This window comes from Anoplopoma fimbria, chromosome 4, assembly GCF_027596085.1.
Source record: "Anoplopoma fimbria isolate UVic2021 breed Golden Eagle Sablefish chromosome 4, Afim_UVic_2022, whole genome shotgun sequence".
NCBI classification, from domain to species: Eukaryota; Metazoa; Chordata; class Actinopteri; order Perciformes; family Anoplopomatidae; genus Anoplopoma; species Anoplopoma fimbria.
This window is the reverse complement of record NC_072452.1, coordinates 12,242,596-12,264,550: the sequence shown is the minus strand read 5'-3', so window position 1 is coordinate 12,264,550 and position 21,955 is coordinate 12,242,596. Positions and strand designations below refer to the sequence as shown.

Below are 21,955 nucleotides of genomic sequence, written 5' to 3'. Positions count from 1 at the left end.
TACTCCTTAACTAATCCAAGTTTACCTCAACTTTGACTTGCAGACAGTGTCCAAGTAAGTACAGTCTATGCATATGGATATATGAAGAATATGTATAATATGATTTAATCTGAGCATTTAAAAAATTATAATTTTATTGTTCATTTAACAAAGACAATATACATTACATTTATTGTACCTGATAAGCTAAAATTAAATCTGTGTTTTGCACACATTCACAATGTAACCGGTTAGTTGCAGGCTCTTCATATCACAGTCATGTAGATGAACACATATCACCATATACATTAAGTCATACACTTTGAACAATATACTTGATGGATGTCTGTAAGAATATTACAAGCCAAATGTATGCAAAATATACTTTAAATCTTAAATTGCAATCACGTAAGCGCTGTCCTGTTAACAAATCACGGAGCCCACATCTGCAAAATATATCCCACTGTAAAATATCTGCAGGTAAGTGTATACAGAGGTTCACATTGATTATCAAAAGTTGCAATGCCCATATACTGAACAAACTGTAATAATAATGCAGGAAATGTAGTCATCTCCTGTTGAGAGTTGCACATTGGTGAATAATTTGTGGCTAAAGACAAACACTGCGTTCCAAATAGAATACTGTTTCTTTTTACGTTTCGTACATACTGTAGCTGCACTTACAAAGTAGGGACTGTTGCGAGCAGTATGCATTTAATTGGGACATACTACTTGTGCGCCTAAATGCACCTTGAACTTTGATTGCTCTTGCTCATATATCTGGTGCCTTGAGGATTGTGTGGTTGCATTTGGGACACTATATATTGGGACACTCTACTGACACACTTTACTGGCATACTTAATAAGTTGGTAGAATGGATATTTCGACACTGACATTTGCACGTCAAATATCCTTGACACAGGTGTTTGGTGGTGTTAGAAGATGTGGGGAAAACTCCAGATTAATTTACTTAATTCAAGATTTAACATGACAAATAACTTAGGTATTTGTTGTTATTTCATTCCGCTAGTTCCTAAAATAGTTTGTAAAGGGAAAAGTTAAAATTGACTGTGAGCAAGTGGATTTCTGATCAGGCAAGTGGAAAAAAAAAACTTTAACATTGAACCCTGACCAGTGTTGTTAGGTGACATAATATTATCATAGAGAGAATGCAATTGACCTAATTGATAGATATCAGTAACAGTATGAAAGACCTGTTCTCCTTGAGGCTTTTATTCACATTGTACCATAACTGTGTTCACTACTATAGGACCCATACAGGAAGTACATTTGTTAAATGTTAAGTGCATGTCAAATATTTCCTCTCCCATACGACAACAAAAATCACTTTGATTCTGAAGCAAACTTTACCAAAAGCAAAATAATGTGGTTCAGTAATGCATTCTTTACTGCAGCTACACAGACTGTAGAATGAAGCTTAGTGCAGATGTAGGTAACAAAAAATAGATGCGTATGAGCTTTATAGGCCACTAGGTGGTGGACCATCCACGTGTGATACACTTTACTGTACACTATGAGGACATGTTCACAGGTTAGGTGCGCTGCAGGAAACCAGTGTTAGTAATTGTAATAATACCGTAAAAGGCTGAGATTAGTTTGATGTTGTTTCGCTCAGTGGATGTTGGATGTGCTGGATGATGACCTGTTGAAGATACAGAGGTGGTATGTGTTAGGGAAGAGGACAAGAAGAAGGCAATAACATGATGACAGACACACAGATGGTGAATAATATCATTCATCAGATGTCAATGTTTTGGTTGTTACAGGCAATGTTTTCCCCATATTATTGTATTGGATATTTTATAATGCATAATTGTTTAATTCTGATTTTGTGGCATTGACTGTTTTGTGTTATCTGTGGTATGTTGTTTTTGACTCATTTTTAATGCAGCCTCATCTCAATTAGGCTTCTCTGGGTAAATAGAAAGACATTTTAAAACGAATTGTTGATTTGGATTCATTCAGGGACTCTCTTAGTGAGGTTAAGATTACCTTAAACTCTACCTTTCAAATTATCAGCTGTACCCAGGAGTCGGATGATAGATGAGGAGTTTGATTACGATCAACACCATAGGAGAGCAGAAAAAAAATATTGTGCTACCCATGTAGATATAGCCCTATTATAGAGCAAATGTTTTTTCTTATGACATGCTGGATAATCTCTCTTTCCATAACCAACAGAAATATGCAGCTGGTCATGAGGGCTAACAAAATTGGGTACCACTGGTCTAGAGGACTTTGGAAAGGTCAACAGAATGTTTTTCCTCTCTGCTCCCTTTCAATCATTTTGTATTACTTTTCCTGTTTTTATTTGTGGCTTTCACTTATTCTATGCATATTTCCATCTGCTGTTCAAACAAATATCCCTCCCAACAGTTATATTTGAATTTGAATCTAATTTCAGTGGAATAGGCTTGTTTAGGATGAATTTACAATGAGAATGTTTTACCTGGGTGCGTGTGGATTTCAGAGCTAACCGCGCAACGGCACACAAGAAGATGAGAAGCACCGACACACACAGAGAGGAAGTGAACAATATGACTTCAATACCAAACAGCTGGTTCTAAAGCCGGAGGAAATTTGGAGAGTAAGTTATTCATACACTGAAAATGTGTCCATTTATATTTTAAAACACCGTTTGATGTATCTGATGCCGTTACTCACCACATGGCTGTATGGAAATCCTCTCGTCCCAAAGTGGCTGAGATAGCCAAAGATGCTAATCCGTTGGCCAATAGAGATCACAAGTCCAAAAAGGGAAACCACATACATAGCCAAACATACAGTCACCTGGGAAAGATAAATTCAACACGATTAGGTGAGTTATAAAGAAAGAAAGAGAGGTAAAGCTAAACACTGAAACTATATCATATAATCACAATACACCTACCATCTTCTTTGATGGATGTATCTCAGTGTAGATGGACAGGTTTCCACAGAGAAGAAGCTAAAAACCAACAACAAAAAATTATAATCCAATCATTTTCCTTTGTCATTTACCCACAGTGCATTGATGATTGTATACGGTAGCTCCTTTGTACTGGAGTAAAAGTTAAAAGCAACGTTTATTTGAGCAATTTAACAAAGATATACCTTTTTTTGCCAATGGATAAGAGAATTGTATTAATCTTATTATCAAACTCAGCGGAAAAAAAGGAAAGGAAAAGAAACATTCTGCAAGAAAGCGAATGAGCATATTTCACAAAATGTTAAAAATTGTAACTTTTGAAATCAAGTTTTTTCAGGGGCTTTAATGAGCCGATGTGAGACAATATATTGTAACTTTGAAGAGAATGTTATGTACCAGAGCTCCCTGCCAGAAGGGGGTGTAGATTACATAAGAAGTGTACTCAGATGATTTGGCCAGCAAAAATCCCATCAGTATCTCTGCACAGCCAAAGATGAGAATGGCAATCTGAGGTGAGGAATAAATGGATTTAAGAACCTAGAGTAGAATAACACTTTACAGCTGCTCTTTGCGTAAACATTTAAGTTCATATGATAGAATTTCTATGACCCTGGATGGTCTAATGTTTTACCCCGAGACTTTTGGGCTCTTTTTGAACGAAGCGATGCAGAGGTTTGCTGGACATCAGTAGCATGTTGTCTGCCGCCTGATTCCCATCATGTCCTGTTGTTCTGTCTCTGGTTGTTGACTCAGTTTCCTCCATTGCCACACTGTGTTAGGCTGTGGGAGGAGAACAAATAATTTATCAAACCAGATGTATTTTCTCCACTATAAAGCATATTTAAAGAGGCAGATATGCAATGTTGTAAAAACCGTCTCAAAGAATACAAGAATTTTTGTACAAAAACATGAAGTGACGCACCTTGTGTTTAGTTTTTCATGCAGAGAAGCAGTGTGAATGATAACGGGAAAGGAATATTGTGGGTGGAAAGAGGAAGTGGGGAAATTTGAGACTTGCTTTTTTTTTCATTAAAAAGGGAGGAGCTGAGGCTTTTGCAAGTTACAGGCTGAGGCGGTTCCTCTGGCCCTGTCTACACAACTTTGTTTTCATTTTAAACCGGGGTTTTAAAACAAAAACGATCTCCATCCACACTCGTTTGTTTGGAGCCTGTTTTGTGTAAAACTGTTTCACGCGGAAAAACTTTGTAGCACCGTTAAAGTAATAATAAAAAAGAAAAAAACATAACAGGGTTCGAACTCACATCATTGTGTGGAAAAACTGTTAATGGTCAGAGGTAATACAACTACACCACGATCAGCGTGGAGAAATGTGTTGTAAGAAAAAATGAAGCCAAAATAGTCAGCAGTCACTCCAAAACTGCACAGGGCAGTAAGATCAACTTGTGACCTCACTGGCCGTGTACCATGGAGCATTGTGTAATATAGCTCATGACAACATCACAAACATCTGTATCATTGATTTGAAGCACTACAATGACATTTTGAATTAACAGATTGCAAAGAGCCGCGTATTTATGTTGGAAACCAGCATAATTCAAAAATGCACCGAAGTACACGGACAGGGTCACAAGTTGATCTGGCTGCTTTGTGCTTTAAAGAGCGACTGCTGACTGTGTTGACCTTATATTTATCCTATGTCTCTGACTGATGTCTGTGTTTTGGACGTAGTGTAATGGGACAGTTCTTTGTCCACCCATTATGTTTTCCCACTCAATGATACGGGTTCGAATCCCGTTAATATAAATACAGTACCAAGTCAAAAGTTTGGACACACCTTCTCATTCAACTACTTTGAAGAATCTAAAATATAAAACATATTCTGGTTTGTTGAGCATTTGTTTGTTTACCACATAATTCCATATGTGTTCCTTCATAGTTTGGATGTCTTCATTATTAATGTACAATGTGGAAAAAAAATAAAAAATAAAGAAAGAAAAAACATTGAATTTGTGTCCAAACTTTTGACTGGTACTGTATATATATATATCATTTTTATTTTTTTTACTTATTTCCAAAGACAATTGTTGTTGTTTTTTTAACCAAATGTATTATTTCAAAGGAAGGGCAACTTGCTCCCTTCCTGTTTAAACACATAAACAACAAAACACGTATGAAAGGCGCGTCCGGAGGGCTGATGACACCGCTGGACACGCAGCTCGCTCATCGCTCCAATAACAGCTGCTTCCTCCGCATGTCGGCGGTAGAGGAATTATTAAATGCATAATTTACTGCGCAACAGCTTCTAGTAAAGACGACAAGGTCAGCAACGCCTGTAATCTGACACCATGTTGAATTACCTGGTAGTTGATCGGTAGTCGGGTAGTTAATAAGGCTAACAAGGCTGTTGTTGTTGTTCTCTTCCGGATAAGGGTCACGTGGAAAGGGCGTGACGAATCAGGAATATAAATATAAATATATATATATATATATATATATATATATATATATATATATATGGGAAACCTTCTGTCCTCCTGTCCAGTGAAATAAATGGGTAGTGATATATATATATATATATATATATATATATATATATATATATATATACTACCCATTTATTTCACTGGACAGGAGGACAGAAGGTTTCCCATGCACCTCAGGAGAGGACAGATGAACTAGAGAGGAATCATTAAAAATCTCCATGTCAATATACATGTCACTACAGGAGGATAGATTATATACTGCATATATATATATATATATATAAAACAAAAAATCAAGACCACAGAATTAGTCTCTTAGTCTAAATTTTTCTTTTTGTTTGAATTATCTGATAACAAAGCTGGTTCATGTAATGCTTTTCAGCTACTAAGTCTAAATATATCTGATGTCAAGTCTTCCTTGAACACTTGCAGCTGCTTTTTGACAAAATAAATGAACACTGGTGAACATGATTATTTCTGAGAATTTAAAAACAAAAGAAAAACGAAAAAATAAGAGCCTTAAAAAACAACAACCATAAAGAAATACTATAATTAATAATTTCCTTACCAGCTCAAATCCTTCCTCTTTGTTTCCTTCAGCCACAGCACCACCCAGTGACACTAACAGGGAACTGCACTGCAACAAGGCCCCATGAGCCAACAGCACACCTGCATGTGAGGTAGTGAAGACACCACGCACACTCAAACTTTGGATCAGGAGTCAGGAGTAATAACAAGTTTGATGGTAAGCTGGAAGCAAGGACCATCCTGCAGACACAGACGAAGACTATCATGCAACAGAAAGTTTATTGTAAGTAATGCCTCACAAGATATATCATATGAACATAAATATTGTGAATGTTAAAAAATAAAACAATTATGCACATGGACCAAATATGGCAACAAGAGAAGCCTCTGCTGGATTTCTCTTCCCACACCAGGGGAGGACTTCCATTAAAATAAATTGTTTGTCTACTCGAAGGAATGACTGGAAATAAATGAAGTGACCAAAATGTTATATAAAGAATATGTATATGATTTAATCTGAGCATTTAAAACATTATAATTTTATTGTTCATTTAACAAAGACAATATACATTACATGTATTGTACCTGATAAGCTAAAGCTAAATTTAAATCTGTGTTTTGCACACATTCACAAGGCAACCGGTTAGTTGCAGGCTCTTCATATCACAGTCATGTAGATGAACACATATCACCATATACATTAAGTCATACACTTTGAACAATATACTTGATGGATGTCTGTAAGAATATTACAAGCCAAATGTATGCAAAATATACTGTAAATCTTAAATTGCAATCACATAAGCGCTGTCCTGTTAACAAATCACGGAGCCCACGTCTGCAAAATATATCCCACTGTAAAATATCTGCAGGTAAGTGTATACAGAGGTTCACATTGATTATCAAAAGTTGCAATGTCCATATACTGAACAAGCTGTAATAATAATGCAGGAAACGTAGACAATGATCAAACATATTGATGACATAAGGGTTAAGGCTAACAGTAAGTGGCCACAATATAAAATATAAATTCTCACACTTACACACACACACGATAATTAAACACATTGTTTTGTCCGGAAATGATTATGGAAGTAAAGCTTAGGAGAGAGCTATCTCACTTTTTTGTCATCTCCCGTTGAGAGTTGCACATTGGTGAATAATTGGTGGCTAAAGACAAACACTGCGTTCCAAATAGAATACTGTTTCTTTTTACGTTTCGTACATACTGTAGCTGCACTTACAAAGTAGGGACTGTTGCGAGCAGTATGCATTTAATTGGGACATACTACTTGTGCGCCTAAATGCACCTTGAACTTTGATCCTAAAATAGTTTGTAAAGGAAAAAGTTAAAATTGACTTTGAGCAAGTGGATTCCTGATCAGGCAAGTGAAAAAAAAAAACCATTAAAAACTTTAACAATGAACCCTGACCAGTGTTGTTAGGTGACATAATATTATCATGGAGAGAATGCAATTGACCTAATTGATAGATATCAGTAACAGTATGAAAGACCTGTTCCTTGAGGCTTTTATTCACATTGTACCATAACTGTGTTCACTACTATAGGACCCATACAGGAAGTACATGTGTTAAATGTTAAGTGCATGTGAAATATTTCCTCTCCCATACGACAACAAAAATCACTTTGATTCTGAAGCAAACTTTACCAAAAGCAAAATAATGTGGTTCAGTAATGCATTCTTTACTGCAGCTACACAGACTGTAGAATGAAGCTTAGTGCAGATGTAGGTAACAAAAAATAGATGCGTATGAGCTTTATAGGCCACTAGGTGGTGGACCATCCACGTGTGATACACTTTACTGTACACTATGAGGACATGTTCACAGGTTAGGTGCGCTGCAGGAAACCAGTGTTAGTAATTGTAGAATAATACCGTAAAAGGCTGAGATTAGTTTGATGTTGTTTCGCTCAGTGGATGTTGGATGTGCTGGATGATGACCTGTTGAAGATACAGAGGTGGTATGTGTTAGGGAAGAGGACAAGAAGAAGGCAATAACATGATGACAGACACACAGATGGTGAATAATATCATTCATCAGATGTCAATGTTTTGGTTGTTACAGGCAATGTTTTCCCCATATTATTGTATTGGATATTTTATAATGCATAATTGTTTAATTCTGATTTTGTGGCATTGACTGTTTTGTGTTATCTATGGTATTCAAAGAGAATGTTTTACCTGGGTGCGTGTGGATTTCAGAGCCATCCGCGCAACAGCACACAAGAAGATGAGAAGCACCGACACACACAGAGAGGAAGTGAACAATATGACTTCAATACCAAACAGCTGGTTCTAAAGCCGGAGGGAATTTGGAGAGTAAGTTATTCATACACTGAAAATGTGTCCATTTATATTTTAAAATATCTGATGTATCTGATGCCGTTACTTACATGGCTGTATGGAAATCTTCTGGACCTCAAGTAGTTGAGATAGCCAAAGATGCTAATCCGGTAGCCAATAGAGACCACAAGTCCCAAAAGGGAAACCACATACATAGCCAAACATACAGTCACCTGGGAAAGATAAGTTCAACATGATTAGGTGAGTTATAAAGAAAGAAAGAGAGGTAAAGCTAAACACTGAAACTATATCATATAATCACAATACACCTACCATCTTCTTTGATGGATGTATCTCAGTGTAGATGGACAGGTTTCCACAGAGAAGAAGCTAAAAACCAACAACAACAAAAAATTATAACCCAATCATTTTCCTTTGTCATTCACCCACAGTGCATTGATGATTGTATACGGTAGCTCCTTTGTACTGGAGTAAAAGTTAAAAGCAACGTTTATTTGAGCAATTTAACAAAGATATACCTTTTTTTGCCAATGGATAAGAGAATTGTATTAATCTTATTATCAAACTCAGCGGAAAAAAAGGAAAGGAAAAGAAACATTCTGCAAGAAAGCGAATGAGCATATTTCACAAAATGTTAAAAATTGTAACTTTTGAAATCAAGTTTTTTCAGGGGCTTTAATGAGCCGATGTGAAACGATATATTGTAACTTTGAAGAGAATGTTATGTACCAGAGCTCCCTGCCAGAAGGGGGTGTAGATTACATAAGAAGTGTACTTAGATGATTTGGCCAGCACAAATCCCATCAGTATCTCTGCACAGCCAAAGATGAGAATGGCAATCTGAGGTGAGGAATAAATGGATTTAAGAACCTAGAGTAGAATAACACTTTGCAGCTGCTCTTTGCGTAAACATTTAAGTTCATATGATAGAATTTCTATGACCCTGGATGGTCTAATGTTTTACCCCGAGACTTTTGGGCTCTTTTTGAACGAAGCGATGCAGAGGTTTGCTGGACATCAGTAGCATGTTGTCTGCCACCTGATTCCCATCATGTCCTGTTGTTCTGTCTCTGGTTGTTGACTCAGTTTCCTCCATTGCCACACTGTGTTAGGCTGTGGGAGGAGAACAAATAATTTATCAAACCAGATGTATTTTCTCCACTATAAAGCATATTTAAAGAGGCAGTTATGCAATATTGTAAAAACCGTCTCAAAGAATACAAGAATATTTGTACAAAAACATGAAGTGACGCACCTTGTGTTTAGTTTTTCATGCAGAGAAGCAGTGTGAATGATAACGGGAAGGGAATGTTGTGGGTGGAAAGAGGAAGTGGGGAAATTTGAGACTTGCTTTTTTTTTTCATTAAAAAGGGAGGAGCTGAGGCTTTTGCAAGTTACAGGCTGAGGCGGTTCCTCTGGCCCTGTCTACACAACTTTGTTTTCATTTTAAACCGGGGTTTTAAAACAAAAACGATCTCCGTCCACACTCGTTTTCTACATGTCTACATGGTCCAGACTTGCTCCCCTGAAAACGAATATCACATGACTATTCACGTACACTGAGAATGTGGGTGCCGGTGTTACGGTTTAACATGGGGCCATATTAACTGGCGACTTTCAGCCGAATGCGTCTGTTGTTGTCGTAGTTACGGCAGATGTTGAAAATAGGAAGAGAACACGTGGCTGTCCTCGTGAATGCCACATTGTTTAGTTTCTCACTACAGAGTCAAACCTTCTCATACACAGTCTATGGTCAACACAAACCTTCTCATACACAGTCTATGGTCAACACAAACCTTCTCATACACAGTCTATGGTCAAAACAAACCTTCTCATACACAGTCTATGGTCAACACAAACCTTCTCATACACAGTCTATGGTCAACACAAACCTTCTCATACACAGTCTATGGTCAAAACAAACCGGATTCGACGTTGGAGTCTCTTTTAAGGAAACGAGTCCACTCGCGTTTGATACGTGTTTTGTTGTTTATGTGTTTAAACAGGAAGGGAGCAAGTTAATAAAGTTGGTTAAAAAAAACCAACTAATTGTCTTTGGAACCTGTTTTGTGTAGACATGTGTCACGTAGAAGAACTCTGTAGCACATTTATAAGTGAAAAGAAATGATATATATATATATTTTAACCGGATTCGAACCTGTATCATTGATTCGGAAAACATAATGGGTGGACAAAGAACTGTCCCATTACACTACGTCCAAAACACAGACATCAATCAGAGACATAGGATAAATATAAGGTCAACACACAGTCAGCAGTCGCTCTTTAAAGCACAAAGCAGCCAGATCAACTTGTGACCCTGTCCGTGTACTTCGGTGCAGTTTTGAATTATGCTGGTTAATTAAGTATAATAATCATAAAGTTGGTAAAAAACACATAATTGTCTTTGGAGCCTGTTTTGTGTAAAACTGTTTCACGTAGAAAAACTTTGTATCACCGTTAAAGTAATAATAAAAATTTAAAAAACATAACAGGGTTCGAACTCATATCATTGTGTGGAAAAGCTGTTAAAAAATGTAACCAAAATAGTCAGCAGTCACTCCAAAACTGCACAGGGCAGCAAGATCAACATGTGACCTCACTGGCCGTGTACCATGGAGCATTGTGTAATATAGCTGGTTGCGAAACAAATGGGCGGATGTTTAAAAATCGACTGTTCTAAACGTCTTTGCAACGCTGCAAATAAATGAGGCAGCTGTTTGTGATGTTTTCATCAGGTGTAAAATTCACAATGTATACGATCCTGCATCAGAGGCCACAAAAAAAATGTTTTTCAGATCAAATGCAACCAGACAAAAATACAGATTGGTGAAACAATTGAGTTAATTAGAGTTTAATAAGTAAAATACATAATCACATTCAATTTGTCTCATAGCCTCACAGTATGTACTACATGGTAGGCACACTCAAGGGGTAAAATTAGCAAATAAATTAAACAAAGTGTTTATCACTGATATTTTTTAAGACAAGTTATCCATTTATGTTGTCACCTCATGACAACATCACAAACATCTTTATCATTGATTTTAAGCGCTACAATGACATTTTGAATTAACAGATTTCAAAGAGCCACCTATTTATGTTGGAAACCAGCATAATTCAAAACTGCACCGAAGTATTTGGTTTTATATATATAAAGTGATAAGTAGATCTGAAATATTGATTTTTAATACTGCAGTCCTGAGATTAAATCTCCTTTGCAATGGTGATATCAAGAATCTAATTAGATTTTTTGCAGGTCGATGTGGACAATTACCAGTTAATCTGCTGATGATTGTCTAAATTAACTGATTATTATGATCAGTTGCCAAGGTACCTTTACATTTCTACATTGTGTGGCACCAGTTCAGAGCTATTGTAAAAAAAATTGATTTTGATTCGGTTTCTTTGCAAAAACTCTATAGATTATCTGTATTATCTGTTCAGGCATGTTTGCAATCACAAGGCTTTGTTGCTCTCTTCAGATCAATGGCCTGGCCGCCAAAGGAGAGTACAAGCCCTCCAGCTCAGCTGACAAGGCCTCAATGCAGTCTCTGTTCACAGCCAGCTACGTCTATTAAATATTGTGAATGTTAAAAAATAAAGAATGTATGCACATGGACCAAATATGGCAACAAGAAAAGCCTCTGCTGGATTTCTCTCCCCCCACCAGGGGAGGACTTCCATTAAAATAAACTCTACTCGAAGGAATGACTGGAAATAAATGAAGTGACCAAAATGTTACTTTTGTCATTGCAGTTTTTGTGATTTGAGAAATCATTTTTGGCTGTAAAGTGCTTACTTTCATAAGTTGTTGAGATGTCATATGTTTTTCTAACCTGTGTGAAAAGCTATTGGATTGCAACATTATTGTGCTTGTGTATTTCACTCACTACTCATTCAATTTCTTACAGAAGGTTTAATAGTTAAGGAGTAACTTAACTATTAAAGTTAAGTTACTCAGATAACGTGTGGTGCATTACTCCTTAACTAATCCAAGTTTACCTCAACTTTGACTTGCAGACAGTGTCCAAGTAAGTACAGTCTATGCATATGGATATATAAAGAATATGTATAATATGATTTAATCTGAGCATTTAAAAAATTATAATTTTATTGTTCATTTAACAAAGACAATATACATTACATTTATTGTACCTGATAAGCTAAAGCTAAATTTAAATCTGTGTTTTGCACACATTCACAAGGCAACAGGTTAGTTGCAGGCTCTTCATATCACAGTCATGTAGATGAACACATATCACCATATACATTAAGTCATATACATTTGGCTTGGAAGAATATTCCAAGCCAAATGTATGCAAAATATACTGTAAATCTTAAATTGCAATCACACAAGCGCTGTCCTGTTAACAAATCACGGAGCCCACGTCTGCAAAATATATCCCACTGTAAAATATCTGCAGGTAAGTGTATACAGAGGTTCACATTGATTATCAAAAGTTGCAATGCCCATATACTGAACAAACTGTAATAATAATGCAGGAAACGTAGTCATCTCCTGTTGAGAGTTGCACATTGGTGAATAATTTGTGGCTAAAGACAAACACTGCGTTCCAAATAGAATAATGTTTCTTTTTACGTTTCGTACATACTGTAGCTGCACTTACAAAGTAGGGACTGTTGCGAGCAGTATGCATTTAATTGGGACATACTACTTGTGCGCCTAAATGCACCTTGAACTTTGATCCTAAAATAGTTTGTAAAGGAAAAAGTTAAAATTGACTTTGAGCAAGTGGATTCCTGATCAGGCAAGTGAAAAAAAAAACCCATTAAAAACTTTAACAATGAACCCTGACCAGTGTTGTTAGGTGACATAATATTATCATGGAGAGAATGCAATTGACCTAATTGATAGATATCAGTAACAGTATGAAAGACCTGTTCCTTGAGGCTTTTATTCACATTGTACCATAACTGTGTTCACTACTATAGGACCCATACAGGAAGTACATGTATTAAATGTTAAGTGCATGTCAAATATTTCCTCTCCCATATAAAAATCACTTTGATTCTGAAGCAAACTTTACCAAAAGCAAAATAATGTGGTTCAGTAATGCATTCTTTACTGCAGTTACACAGACTGTAGAATGAAGCTTAGTGCAGATGTAGGTAACAAAAAATAGATGCGTATGAGCTTTATAGGCCACTAGGTGGTGGACCATCCACATGTGATACACTTTACTGTACACTATGAGGACATGTTCACAGGTTAGGTGCGCTGCAGGAAACCAGTGTTAGTAATTGTAGAATAATACCGTAAAAGGCTGAGATTAGTTTGATGTTGTTTCGCTCAGTGGATGTTGGATGTGCTGGATGATGACCTGTTGAAGATACAGAGGTGGTATGTGTTAGGGAAGAGGACAAGAAGAAGGCAATAACATGATGACAGACACACAGATGGTGAATAATATCATTCATCAGATGTCAATGTTTTGGTTGTTACAGGCAATGTTTTCCCCATATTATTGTATTGGATATTTTATAATGCATAATTGTTTAATTCTGATTTTGTGGCATTGACTGTTTTGTGTTATCTGTGGTATTCAATGAGAATGTTTTACCTGGGTGCGTGTGGATTTCAGAGCCATCCGCGCAACGGCACACAAGAAGATGAGAAGCACCGACACACACAGAGAGGAAGTGAACAATATGACTTCAATACCAAACAGCTGGTTCTAAAGCCGGAGGGAATTTGGAGAGTAAGTTATTCATACACTGAAAATGTGTCCATTTATATTTTAAAATATCTGATGTATCTGATGCCGTTACTTACATGGCTGTATGGAAATCTTCTGGACCTCAAGTAGTTGAGATAGCCAAAGATGCTAATCCGGTAGCCAATAGAGACCACAAGTCCCAAAAGGGAAACCACATACATAGCCAAACATACAGTCACCTGGGAAAGATAAATTCAACATGATTAGGTGAGTTATAAAGAAAGAAAGAGAGGTAAAGCTAAACACTGAAACTATATCATATAATCACAATACACCTACCATCTTCTTCGATGGATGTATCTCCGTGTAGATGGACAGGTTTCCACTGACAAGAAGCTAAAAACCAACAACAACAAAAAATTATAACCCAATCATTTTCCTTTGTCATTCACCCACAGTGCATTGATGATTGTATACGGTAGCTCCTTTGTACTGGAGTAAAAGTTAAAAGCAACGTTTATTTGAGCAATTTAACAAAGATATACCTTTTTTTGCCAATGGATAAGAGAATTGTGTTAATCTTATTATCAAACTCAGTGGAAAAAAAGGAAAGGAAAAGAAACATTCTGCAAGAAAGCGAATGAGCATATTTCACAAAATGTTAAAAATTGTAACATTTGAAATCAAGTTTTTTCAGGGGCTTTAATGAGCCGATGTGAAACGATATATTGTAACTTTGAAGAGAATGTTATGTACCAGAGCTCCCTGCCAGAAGGGGGTGTAGATTACATAAGAAGTGTAGTTAGATGATTTGGCCAGCACAAATCCCATCAGTATCTCTGCACAGCCAAAAATGAGAATGGCAATCTGAGGTGAGGAATAAATGGATTTAAGAACCTAGAGTAGAATAACACTTTGCAGCTGCTCTTTGCGTAAACATTTAAGTTCATATGATAGAATTTCTATGACCCTGGATGGTCTAATGTTTTACCCCGAGACTTTTGGGCTCTTTTTGAACGAAGCGATGCAGAGGTTTGCTGGACATCAGTAGCATGTTGTCTGCCGCCTGATTCCCATCATGTTCTGTTGTTCTGTCTCTGGTTGTTGACTCAGTTTCCTCCATTGCCACACTGTGTTAGGCTGTGGGAGGAGAACAAATAATTTATCAAACCAGATGTATTTTCTCCACTATAAAGCATATTTAAAGAGGCAGATATGCAATATTGTAAAAAACGTCTCAAAGAATACAAGAATATTTGTACAAAAACATGAAGTGACGCACCTTGTGTTTAGTTTTTCATGCAGAGAAGCAGTGTGAATGATACCAGGAAGGGAATATTGTGGGTGGAAAGAGGAAGTGGGGAAATTTGAGACTTTTTTTTTTTTCATTAAAAAGGTAGGAGCTGAGGCGGTTCCTCTGGCCCTGTCTACACAACTTTGTTTTCATTTTAAACCGGGGTTTTAAAACAAAAACGTTTGTTTGGAGCCTGTTTTGTGTAAAACTGTTTCACACGGAAAAACTTTGTAGCACTGTTAAAGTAATAATAAAAAATAAAAAAACATAACAGGGTTCGAACTCACATTGTGTGGAAAAACTGTTGATGGTCAGAGGTAATACAACTACACCACGATCAGCGTGGAGAAATGTGTCAACTTGTGACCTCACTGGCCGTGTACCATGGAGCATTGTGTAATATAGCTCATGACAACATCACAAACATCTTTATCATTGATTTGAAGCACTACAATGACATTTTGAATTAACAGATTGCAAAGAGCCGCCTATTTATGTTGGAAACCAGCATAATTCAAAAATGCACCAAAGTACACGGACAGGGTCACAAGTTGATCTGGCTGCTTTGTGCTTTAAAGAGCCACTGCTGACTGTGTTGACCTTATATTTATCCTATGTCTCTGACTGATGTCTGTGTTTTGGACGTAGTGTAATGGCACAGTTCTTTGTCCACCCATTATGTTTTCCCACTCAATGATACGGGTTCGAATCCCGTTAATATAAATACAGTACCAGTCAAAAGTTTGGACACACCTTCTCATTCAACTACTTTGAAGAATCTAAAATATAAAACATATTCTGGTTTGTTGAAAATTTGTTTGTTTTCAACATAATTCCACGTGTTCCTTCATAGTTTGGATGTCTTCAATATTAATCTACAATGTAGAATATAATAAAAATAAAAATAAAGAAAAACCATTGAATGTGTGTCCAAACTTTTGACTGGTACTGTACACATATACATATATATATATGTATTTATATATATAAAGTGATAAGTAGATCTGAAATATTGATTTTTAATACTGCAGTCCTGAGATTAAATCTCCCTTTGCACTGGTGATATCAAGAATCTAATTTGATTTTTTGCAGGTCGATGTGGACAATTACCAGTTAATCTGCTGATTATTATCTAAATTAACTGATTATTATGATCAATTATCAAAATAATTGCCGGTTCTTTTTCTGTTGATATCTTTATCAGTAAATAGAATTATTGCCTCAGCTATAGACAAAGGTTTGTTATAATCAAACATAAGAAGCCCTAAAAAGACCTGCAGGCATTAATCAGAATATTTCTGGGGTTTAAACGCAGTCTTTATTGTAGCACCTTTTGTACTGGTCTCTGGTTGTGCAGAGCAACAGCTGGGATAACAAGTGTTTGATAAGTTGAAAAGAGTGATCTGGAGCAATGACCCTAATGCTGACTATTATTGTTGTCCTCATAATTAATCTTTATTTCTAATTAATTTAATTTAGTCCGTTAACCAAAACCAATAAAACTTAAATATTGTTACCCAGAGAATATTTGACTCTCAAAAACTTGAATCTTAAATCTGTCGTAAAGTTGATATTCATTTAGTATTTATTTCATGAAAACACAGTTTTTTACTGGCAATGCATTATTTGCAATGCACAATACTTCTAAAATCCGCCACAATCACAAAACCAAAAAAAACGGGTGCTTTTGCATCATGATTCTACATACTTACAGGCGGTCATATAAACCCATCGTCTGTACAGACTTGAGGTGTTCCAGTTTCACATGAGAGACTTTGATGAGCAAAAATACATCAGTCTACTACCGTCTCTCAAGTGATGGTGGCACAATATGCAATATGCGTCTAAAGGTCTCAGGTATTAAAAATATAATATCTCATCTTTACATACATTAAACTAGCATACATAAGAAAACTGGAGATACCAGTAGATCATATTCAAAAGGTATTAAAAATTACTTTAAATTTTACAACATTGTTTGTACATTATGACAGATTGCAAAAAGTAAACAAGCAGTCCAGTACTCTCAAGTGTGTCCTCATGGTAGTGGTGACACACCGCACGAATGGGTCTAAGTTTGATGCCTCCGGATTGCCTCAAGAACATGGGTTGTTGTCCTGCAGCAAAACAGTTGATATCAGTCAGTTTTTAAAAATCGGAATTATTACAAATTCAACAAACAGAACACAGTGTTTACCGAGCAATGAGATGAGTAGGACAGCAGGTGTTCCTCCAGGAGGTGTGTTGCTCTTCTTCTTATCTCTCCTTCACTGTTGTACTGAATGGCTTCTAACAGTGAAAGACCGCCTTGCCTCAGAAACTCCTCTGCCACCTTAAGGGAAAGAATAACTTGGGTTAAAGCTATCAAAGCTACAGTAGCTTGCTTAAAGCTATTCATTGTCTGGTTTGGTTATCCCCACTGAGCAGGCTGCACTAATTTACCTGTGGACCACTAACTACCAGCATGTAAAGGACATCCATACTCAAGGTCACCATCTCTTGGTCGGCCATTTTAAGTGTGGCACAGAGTGCAGACAGCAATCCAAGATGCGCCAGCTGAGCACAGAACTCCTTTTTCTTGTGGGCAATATTTGCTAGAATCCTCATGATCTAACAAGAATATTACAAAAAGGGCAGTTAGATGGAGTGAGTGAGAAATGAGAAAACTAGATTATTCAGAGATAATGAAATAAAAATTGCTACAATGACATAATATTCTATGAAATATCAAAGATTGCCCCAGTTTGCACAGACCATGGTATTGATGCCTTGAGAAAAAGGGAGGAGCTGGATCAGTCCAGGGACCAAGTTGAGAGTCAGCAGAGCAGAGCAGAAAGCACTGGAGTGAGCTGTAGCAGCGAGATGGAAAATGCATTGGAGCAAACTTCATTACAAACATGAACTCCTAATAAATAAAGACTTTTAAGACTTTTTTAATGGCTATCTATCTGTGTGTTTGAAACACGTCCTGCACAAAATACATCGAGCCTTGTATACATTTCCTGCCAAAACCCATATAAAATAGCCACCCACATACATTTTATTTAGCATTTGAATGGGGTGAGTATTTAAACAAACATCTATTCAGTTTAGTTAAACAGGTGATGCACAGGTGCCAAGTGACCTGTTGCTGAAATAGAATGCAAACTACATTAAACAACCGTCTGAGTGACGCATTGATAATGATGTAGTGTACAATATTACTTTTTTATGGTATAAGCTGTCCTCAAACCCAGTCTGTCCCAGACCCAAATGACCAAAGAATATAGAAAAGAGAAATCCCAATATACAGTATTTAAAGACCAAAATCAGTGCAGACAAATGTGTTTAAGTTTCAGCAGCTATCAGGTGTGTCTACGACAGACAAACCTGTGAGGTTGTTGAGGACCCAGGCACTCTCTCTAGCCAACGCTGGCTCGGTATGCAGGTAGGCCTGAAGAAATGCACATAGAGCAACTGCGATACGAACGTCACCCACTTGAGTGCCCATTTCTTTCACTGGACAGGAGGACAGAAGGTTTCCCACGCACCTCAGGAGAGGACAGATGAACTAGAGAGGAAGAATTAAAAATCTCCATGTCAGTATATATATATAAAAAATATATATATATATAAAATATATATATATATATATATATATATAAAAAATATATATATATATAAAAAAAAAAAAATATATATATATATATAAAAAAAATATATATATATATAAAATATATATAAATATATATATAAATATATATATATATAAATATATAGTCTTCCTTGAACACTTGCAGCTGCTTTCTTGACAAAATAAATGAACACTGGTGAACATGATTTGTTCTGAGAATTTAAAAACAAACAAAAACGAAAAAACAAGAGCCTTAAAAAACAACAACCATAAAGAAATACTATAATTAATAATTTCCTTACCAGCTCAAGTCCTTCCTCTTTGTTTCCTTCAGCCACAGCACCACCCAGTGACACTAACAGGGAACTGCACTGCAACAAGGCCCCATGAGCCAACAGCACTCTGTTGTCCTTCATGCTATTGAGTGAGATAAAGGCAGATGAAGGACAGATCATCACTCTTATGATAAGTGAAATTACACTGTTTTGAAGCACATACAATGACAACTGACTATATCGTGTATAAGAGTCTGTTGACACTTCTCTCTCACCTGCATGTGAGGTAGTGAAGACACCACGCACACTCAATGGCAGGTGCCAGGCCAAACTTTGGATCAGGAGTCAGGAGTAATAACAAGTTTGATGGTAAGCTGGAAGCAAGGACCATCCTGCAGACACAGACGAAGACTATCATGCAACAGAAAGTTTATTGTAAGCAATGCCTCACAAGATATATCATATGAACATTTTCTGAGAAAACAGCAATTAAAGAGAATAGAGAGATAAACTAATGTGTCATTACGGGATTATTTTCTCTGCTGCATCTTTAGCCTGGAGAAACTGAGAGAGGGTGAATCCCACAGCTTCCACCACCGCAAGGTTATGTCTCTGGTTCTGGACAGACACACAGAAAATATCATGTTAACATGACTATATTTGTTACCTTTACATTTCTACATTGTGTGGCACCAGTTCTATCGTAAAAAATATAGATTTTGGTTTGGTTTCTTTGCAAAAACTCTATAGATTATCTGTATTATCTGTTCAGGCATGTTTGCAATCACGAGGGGTTAAAATAAAAAATGAAAAACAAATATCTGAATACCAAAATTGAAAACCAAATACCTATCCAACAAACAAGTAACAGAATATTCAGGTCCAGCTATTATTATTTGTTAAAGATTTACTGACATATTAACAAGGCAGAGTGAAGATATAAATTGTGACTGAGGTGGTCTTACAATGAATCTTGGGAGTTTACCTCTATACAGTTGGCCAGAGCTGGTATGATTCCCTGGGCCAGGAGCTTCTCTTTTACAATATCGCTGTCAGGGCATAAATTACCAAGCGTGTACAGACACAGCTCCTGTGTACACATGGACACACACACACACACACACACACACACACACACACACACACACACACACACACACACACACACACGGAAAGTTAAAATCCCCTGCATAATTAGATGATATTACACTACAACTGGTATGAGAGGGTACTCACAGTGAATTTGGTGCTCTGGCCTGACAGGTAGGTGAGCAGGTAGGGGGCGGCAGGCAGACAGGCTGGTGCCACGTTGGTGTGGGGAGAGTGAGACAGCTCATGAAGGCAGCGAACAGCCTGCAGACGGCAAGTAGCATCAGAGCCAGTGAGGAGACCAACCAGGAGATGCATGCTATTCTCCTGCCTACAGGGAGGACAGATTATGACACATGAGAAACAGAGATACATACAGTACCAGTCAAAAGTTTGGACACACCTTCTCATTCAACTACTTTGAAGAATCTAAAATATAAAACATATTCTGGTTTGTTGAGCATTTGTTTGTTTACCACATAATTCCATATGTGTTCCTTCATAGTTTGAATGTCTTCAATATTAATCTACAATGTAGAAAAAATAAAGAAAAACCATTGAATGAAAAGGTGTGTCCAAACTTTTGACTGGTACTGTATGTCAATAATGTAATTTAATGTCATGTTTCTATGTGGCAACAAAAATGACCACCATACTTGATGAAGGTGAGCTGTGCTGATGGGTCGCGGAGAACTTTACTTAAAGCTTTCAGGTGGGCCTCTCTCTCTGGCCCACTGTGTTGAAGTTTGGTGAACAAACTGACCACGTCCTATAAAAAGAGGAGCAGATTCAGATGGTTTGTTTGACTTGACTTACCAAAGCATTACCTACGATTGTCTGTCTCACCTGTTCTCCCGAGCTGGTGTCCATGGTGACCTCTGGATGGTCCTCATCGTCATTAAGCAGGAGTCTCTTGCTCACAAGCTGCCTGTCTCTGCGGGCTTGTCTCAGTGCTTTAACAAAGACAAAAAATAATCCATTCACTTTCTGCTTCAGTCAATCAAACATACTGGTCAGTGTTAAATTACACTTTAAATGCCATTAATCTGTCAATTACCCTGTGGATGAGGAATAACACATTGACTGTAAGGAAGTCACAGTAGCTGGAGGAATTAAGTTACAGATGTCATTTTAACATCATGACTAGATCTGTTTTTGTAGATATTGTGTTGTCTTCCTGACTTGAAGACTGTGCAATTCATATTAAATACCAATTTAATGACACATGGTCCATCTCTCTACTTAAAGTCTCTGGGTTAAATGTGCTTTATGTTGATTGACATGTTTATCTGACCACCTATGATTCTTTATGTACAGTGACGTCAGCTGTTGCAGTCTTTTCTACAGGTAGACCCTACGTCAGTGTTTTAGTGTTTACGTCAACGTCCTATTGGAATGTTACGTTACGTTGGCTCGTGACCTAACCCATACGTCAACGGTAACGTTACCTTTCTCATGCTCTCGCCTCTTTAATTTGAGCTCCTCCAAACTGTCGCCATGGCGACCAGCTTTGTGCCGAACTTTGTTTAACCGCCACATTCGGTCAGTTTGAGTTCTAGAATCAACGTAAGTTCTTTGCTTAGAACCAAAGCTATTGAGTGAAGCTAACGTTGGTGTGCGTGACGATGGCGCTGCGATGTCGGAGTGTTACGGCAGGCGGCGCTAGAGTGCAGTTTAAACAGTTATGGGGTATGACGCATGCGCAGTGTAACGAGCTGTGAGATTTTTATTGAGACATTTGTTCATACATTTAAATCACAGACACATACAAACAGCAAACAAATGTAATTCATAT

At 37.0% G+C, this 21,955-nt stretch overlaps 4 protein-coding genes and 2 long non-coding RNA genes across 8 annotated transcripts; 2 read left to right on the top strand and 4 right to left on the bottom strand.

Moving 5' to 3' along the window:
- Positions 1 to 116: 116 nt before the first annotated feature.
- Positions 117 to 5,301, bottom strand: LOC129090302 (membrane-spanning 4-domains subfamily A member 4D-like). Of its 3 annotated transcripts, none has more exons than XM_054597903.1 (7): positions 5,228 to 5,301; positions 3,541 to 3,689; positions 3,306 to 3,416; positions 2,892 to 2,948; positions 2,666 to 2,791; positions 2,451 to 2,564; positions 117 to 1,643 (listed from the first exon to the last, which is right to left on the bottom strand). In XM_054597903.1, the coding sequence occupies exons 2-7, from the start codon at positions 3,670 to 3,672 to the stop codon at positions 1,593 to 1,595; spliced, it is 591 nt and encodes a 196-aa protein (XP_054453878.1). In that variant the 5' UTR covers positions 3,673 to 3,689; positions 5,228 to 5,301; the 3' UTR covers positions 117 to 1,592. The 3 variants fall into 3 exon arrangements, with proteins under 3 accessions (XP_054453878.1, XP_054453877.1, XP_054453879.1); XM_054597902.1 differs by lacking the exon at positions 5,228 to 5,301 and adding an exon at positions 3,832 to 4,682; XM_054597904.1 differs by lacking the exons at positions 2,451 to 2,564; positions 5,228 to 5,301 and adding an exon at positions 3,832 to 4,687.
- On the top strand, positions 5,065 to 19,432 carry LOC129090308 (uncharacterized). The gene is made up of 3 exons (XR_008531190.1): positions 5,065 to 5,189; positions 5,954 to 6,033; positions 19,358 to 19,432. It is a non-coding gene; the product is annotated as an uncharacterized LOC129090308 (long non-coding RNA).
- LOC129090306 (uncharacterized) lies at positions 6,063 to 11,783 on the top strand. Its single transcript, XR_008531189.1, has 3 exons — positions 6,063 to 6,164; positions 8,107 to 8,223; positions 11,694 to 11,783. It is a non-coding gene; the product is annotated as an uncharacterized LOC129090306 (long non-coding RNA).
- Positions 6,179 to 9,690, bottom strand: LOC129090305 (membrane-spanning 4-domains subfamily A member 4D-like). The gene is made up of 7 exons (XM_054597906.1): positions 9,464 to 9,690; positions 9,173 to 9,321; positions 8,938 to 9,048; positions 8,521 to 8,577; positions 8,298 to 8,420; positions 8,086 to 8,199; positions 6,179 to 7,845 (listed from the first exon to the last, which is right to left on the bottom strand). Exons 2-7 carry the CDS (start codon positions 9,302 to 9,304, stop codon positions 7,795 to 7,797), a joined length of 588 nt encoding a protein of 195 aa, XP_054453881.1. The 5' UTR covers positions 9,305 to 9,321; positions 9,464 to 9,690; the 3' UTR covers positions 6,179 to 7,794.
- Positions 12,347 to 15,228, bottom strand: LOC129090304 (membrane-spanning 4-domains subfamily A member 4D-like). Its single transcript, XM_054597905.1, has 7 exons — positions 15,172 to 15,228; positions 14,881 to 15,029; positions 14,646 to 14,756; positions 14,229 to 14,285; positions 14,006 to 14,128; positions 13,794 to 13,907; positions 12,347 to 13,553 (listed from the first exon to the last, which is right to left on the bottom strand). The coding sequence occupies exons 2-7, from the start codon at positions 15,010 to 15,012 to the stop codon at positions 13,503 to 13,505; spliced, it is 588 nt and encodes a 195-aa protein (XP_054453880.1). The 5' UTR covers positions 15,013 to 15,029; positions 15,172 to 15,228; the 3' UTR covers positions 12,347 to 13,502.
- On the bottom strand, positions 16,756 to 21,799 carry tmco6 (transmembrane and coiled-coil domains 6). Its single transcript, XM_054597900.1, has 13 exons — positions 21,609 to 21,799; positions 21,007 to 21,113; positions 20,817 to 20,929; positions 20,308 to 20,491; positions 20,057 to 20,161; positions 19,598 to 19,689; positions 19,347 to 19,463; positions 19,099 to 19,213; positions 18,553 to 18,733; positions 17,938 to 18,032; positions 17,626 to 17,793; positions 17,381 to 17,515; positions 16,756 to 17,300 (listed from the first exon to the last, which is right to left on the bottom strand). The coding sequence occupies exons 1-13, from the start codon at positions 21,697 to 21,699 to the stop codon at positions 17,280 to 17,282; spliced, it is 1,524 nt and encodes a 507-aa protein (XP_054453875.1). The 5' UTR covers positions 21,700 to 21,799; the 3' UTR covers positions 16,756 to 17,279.
- Positions 21,800 to 21,955: the final 156 nt, after the last annotated feature.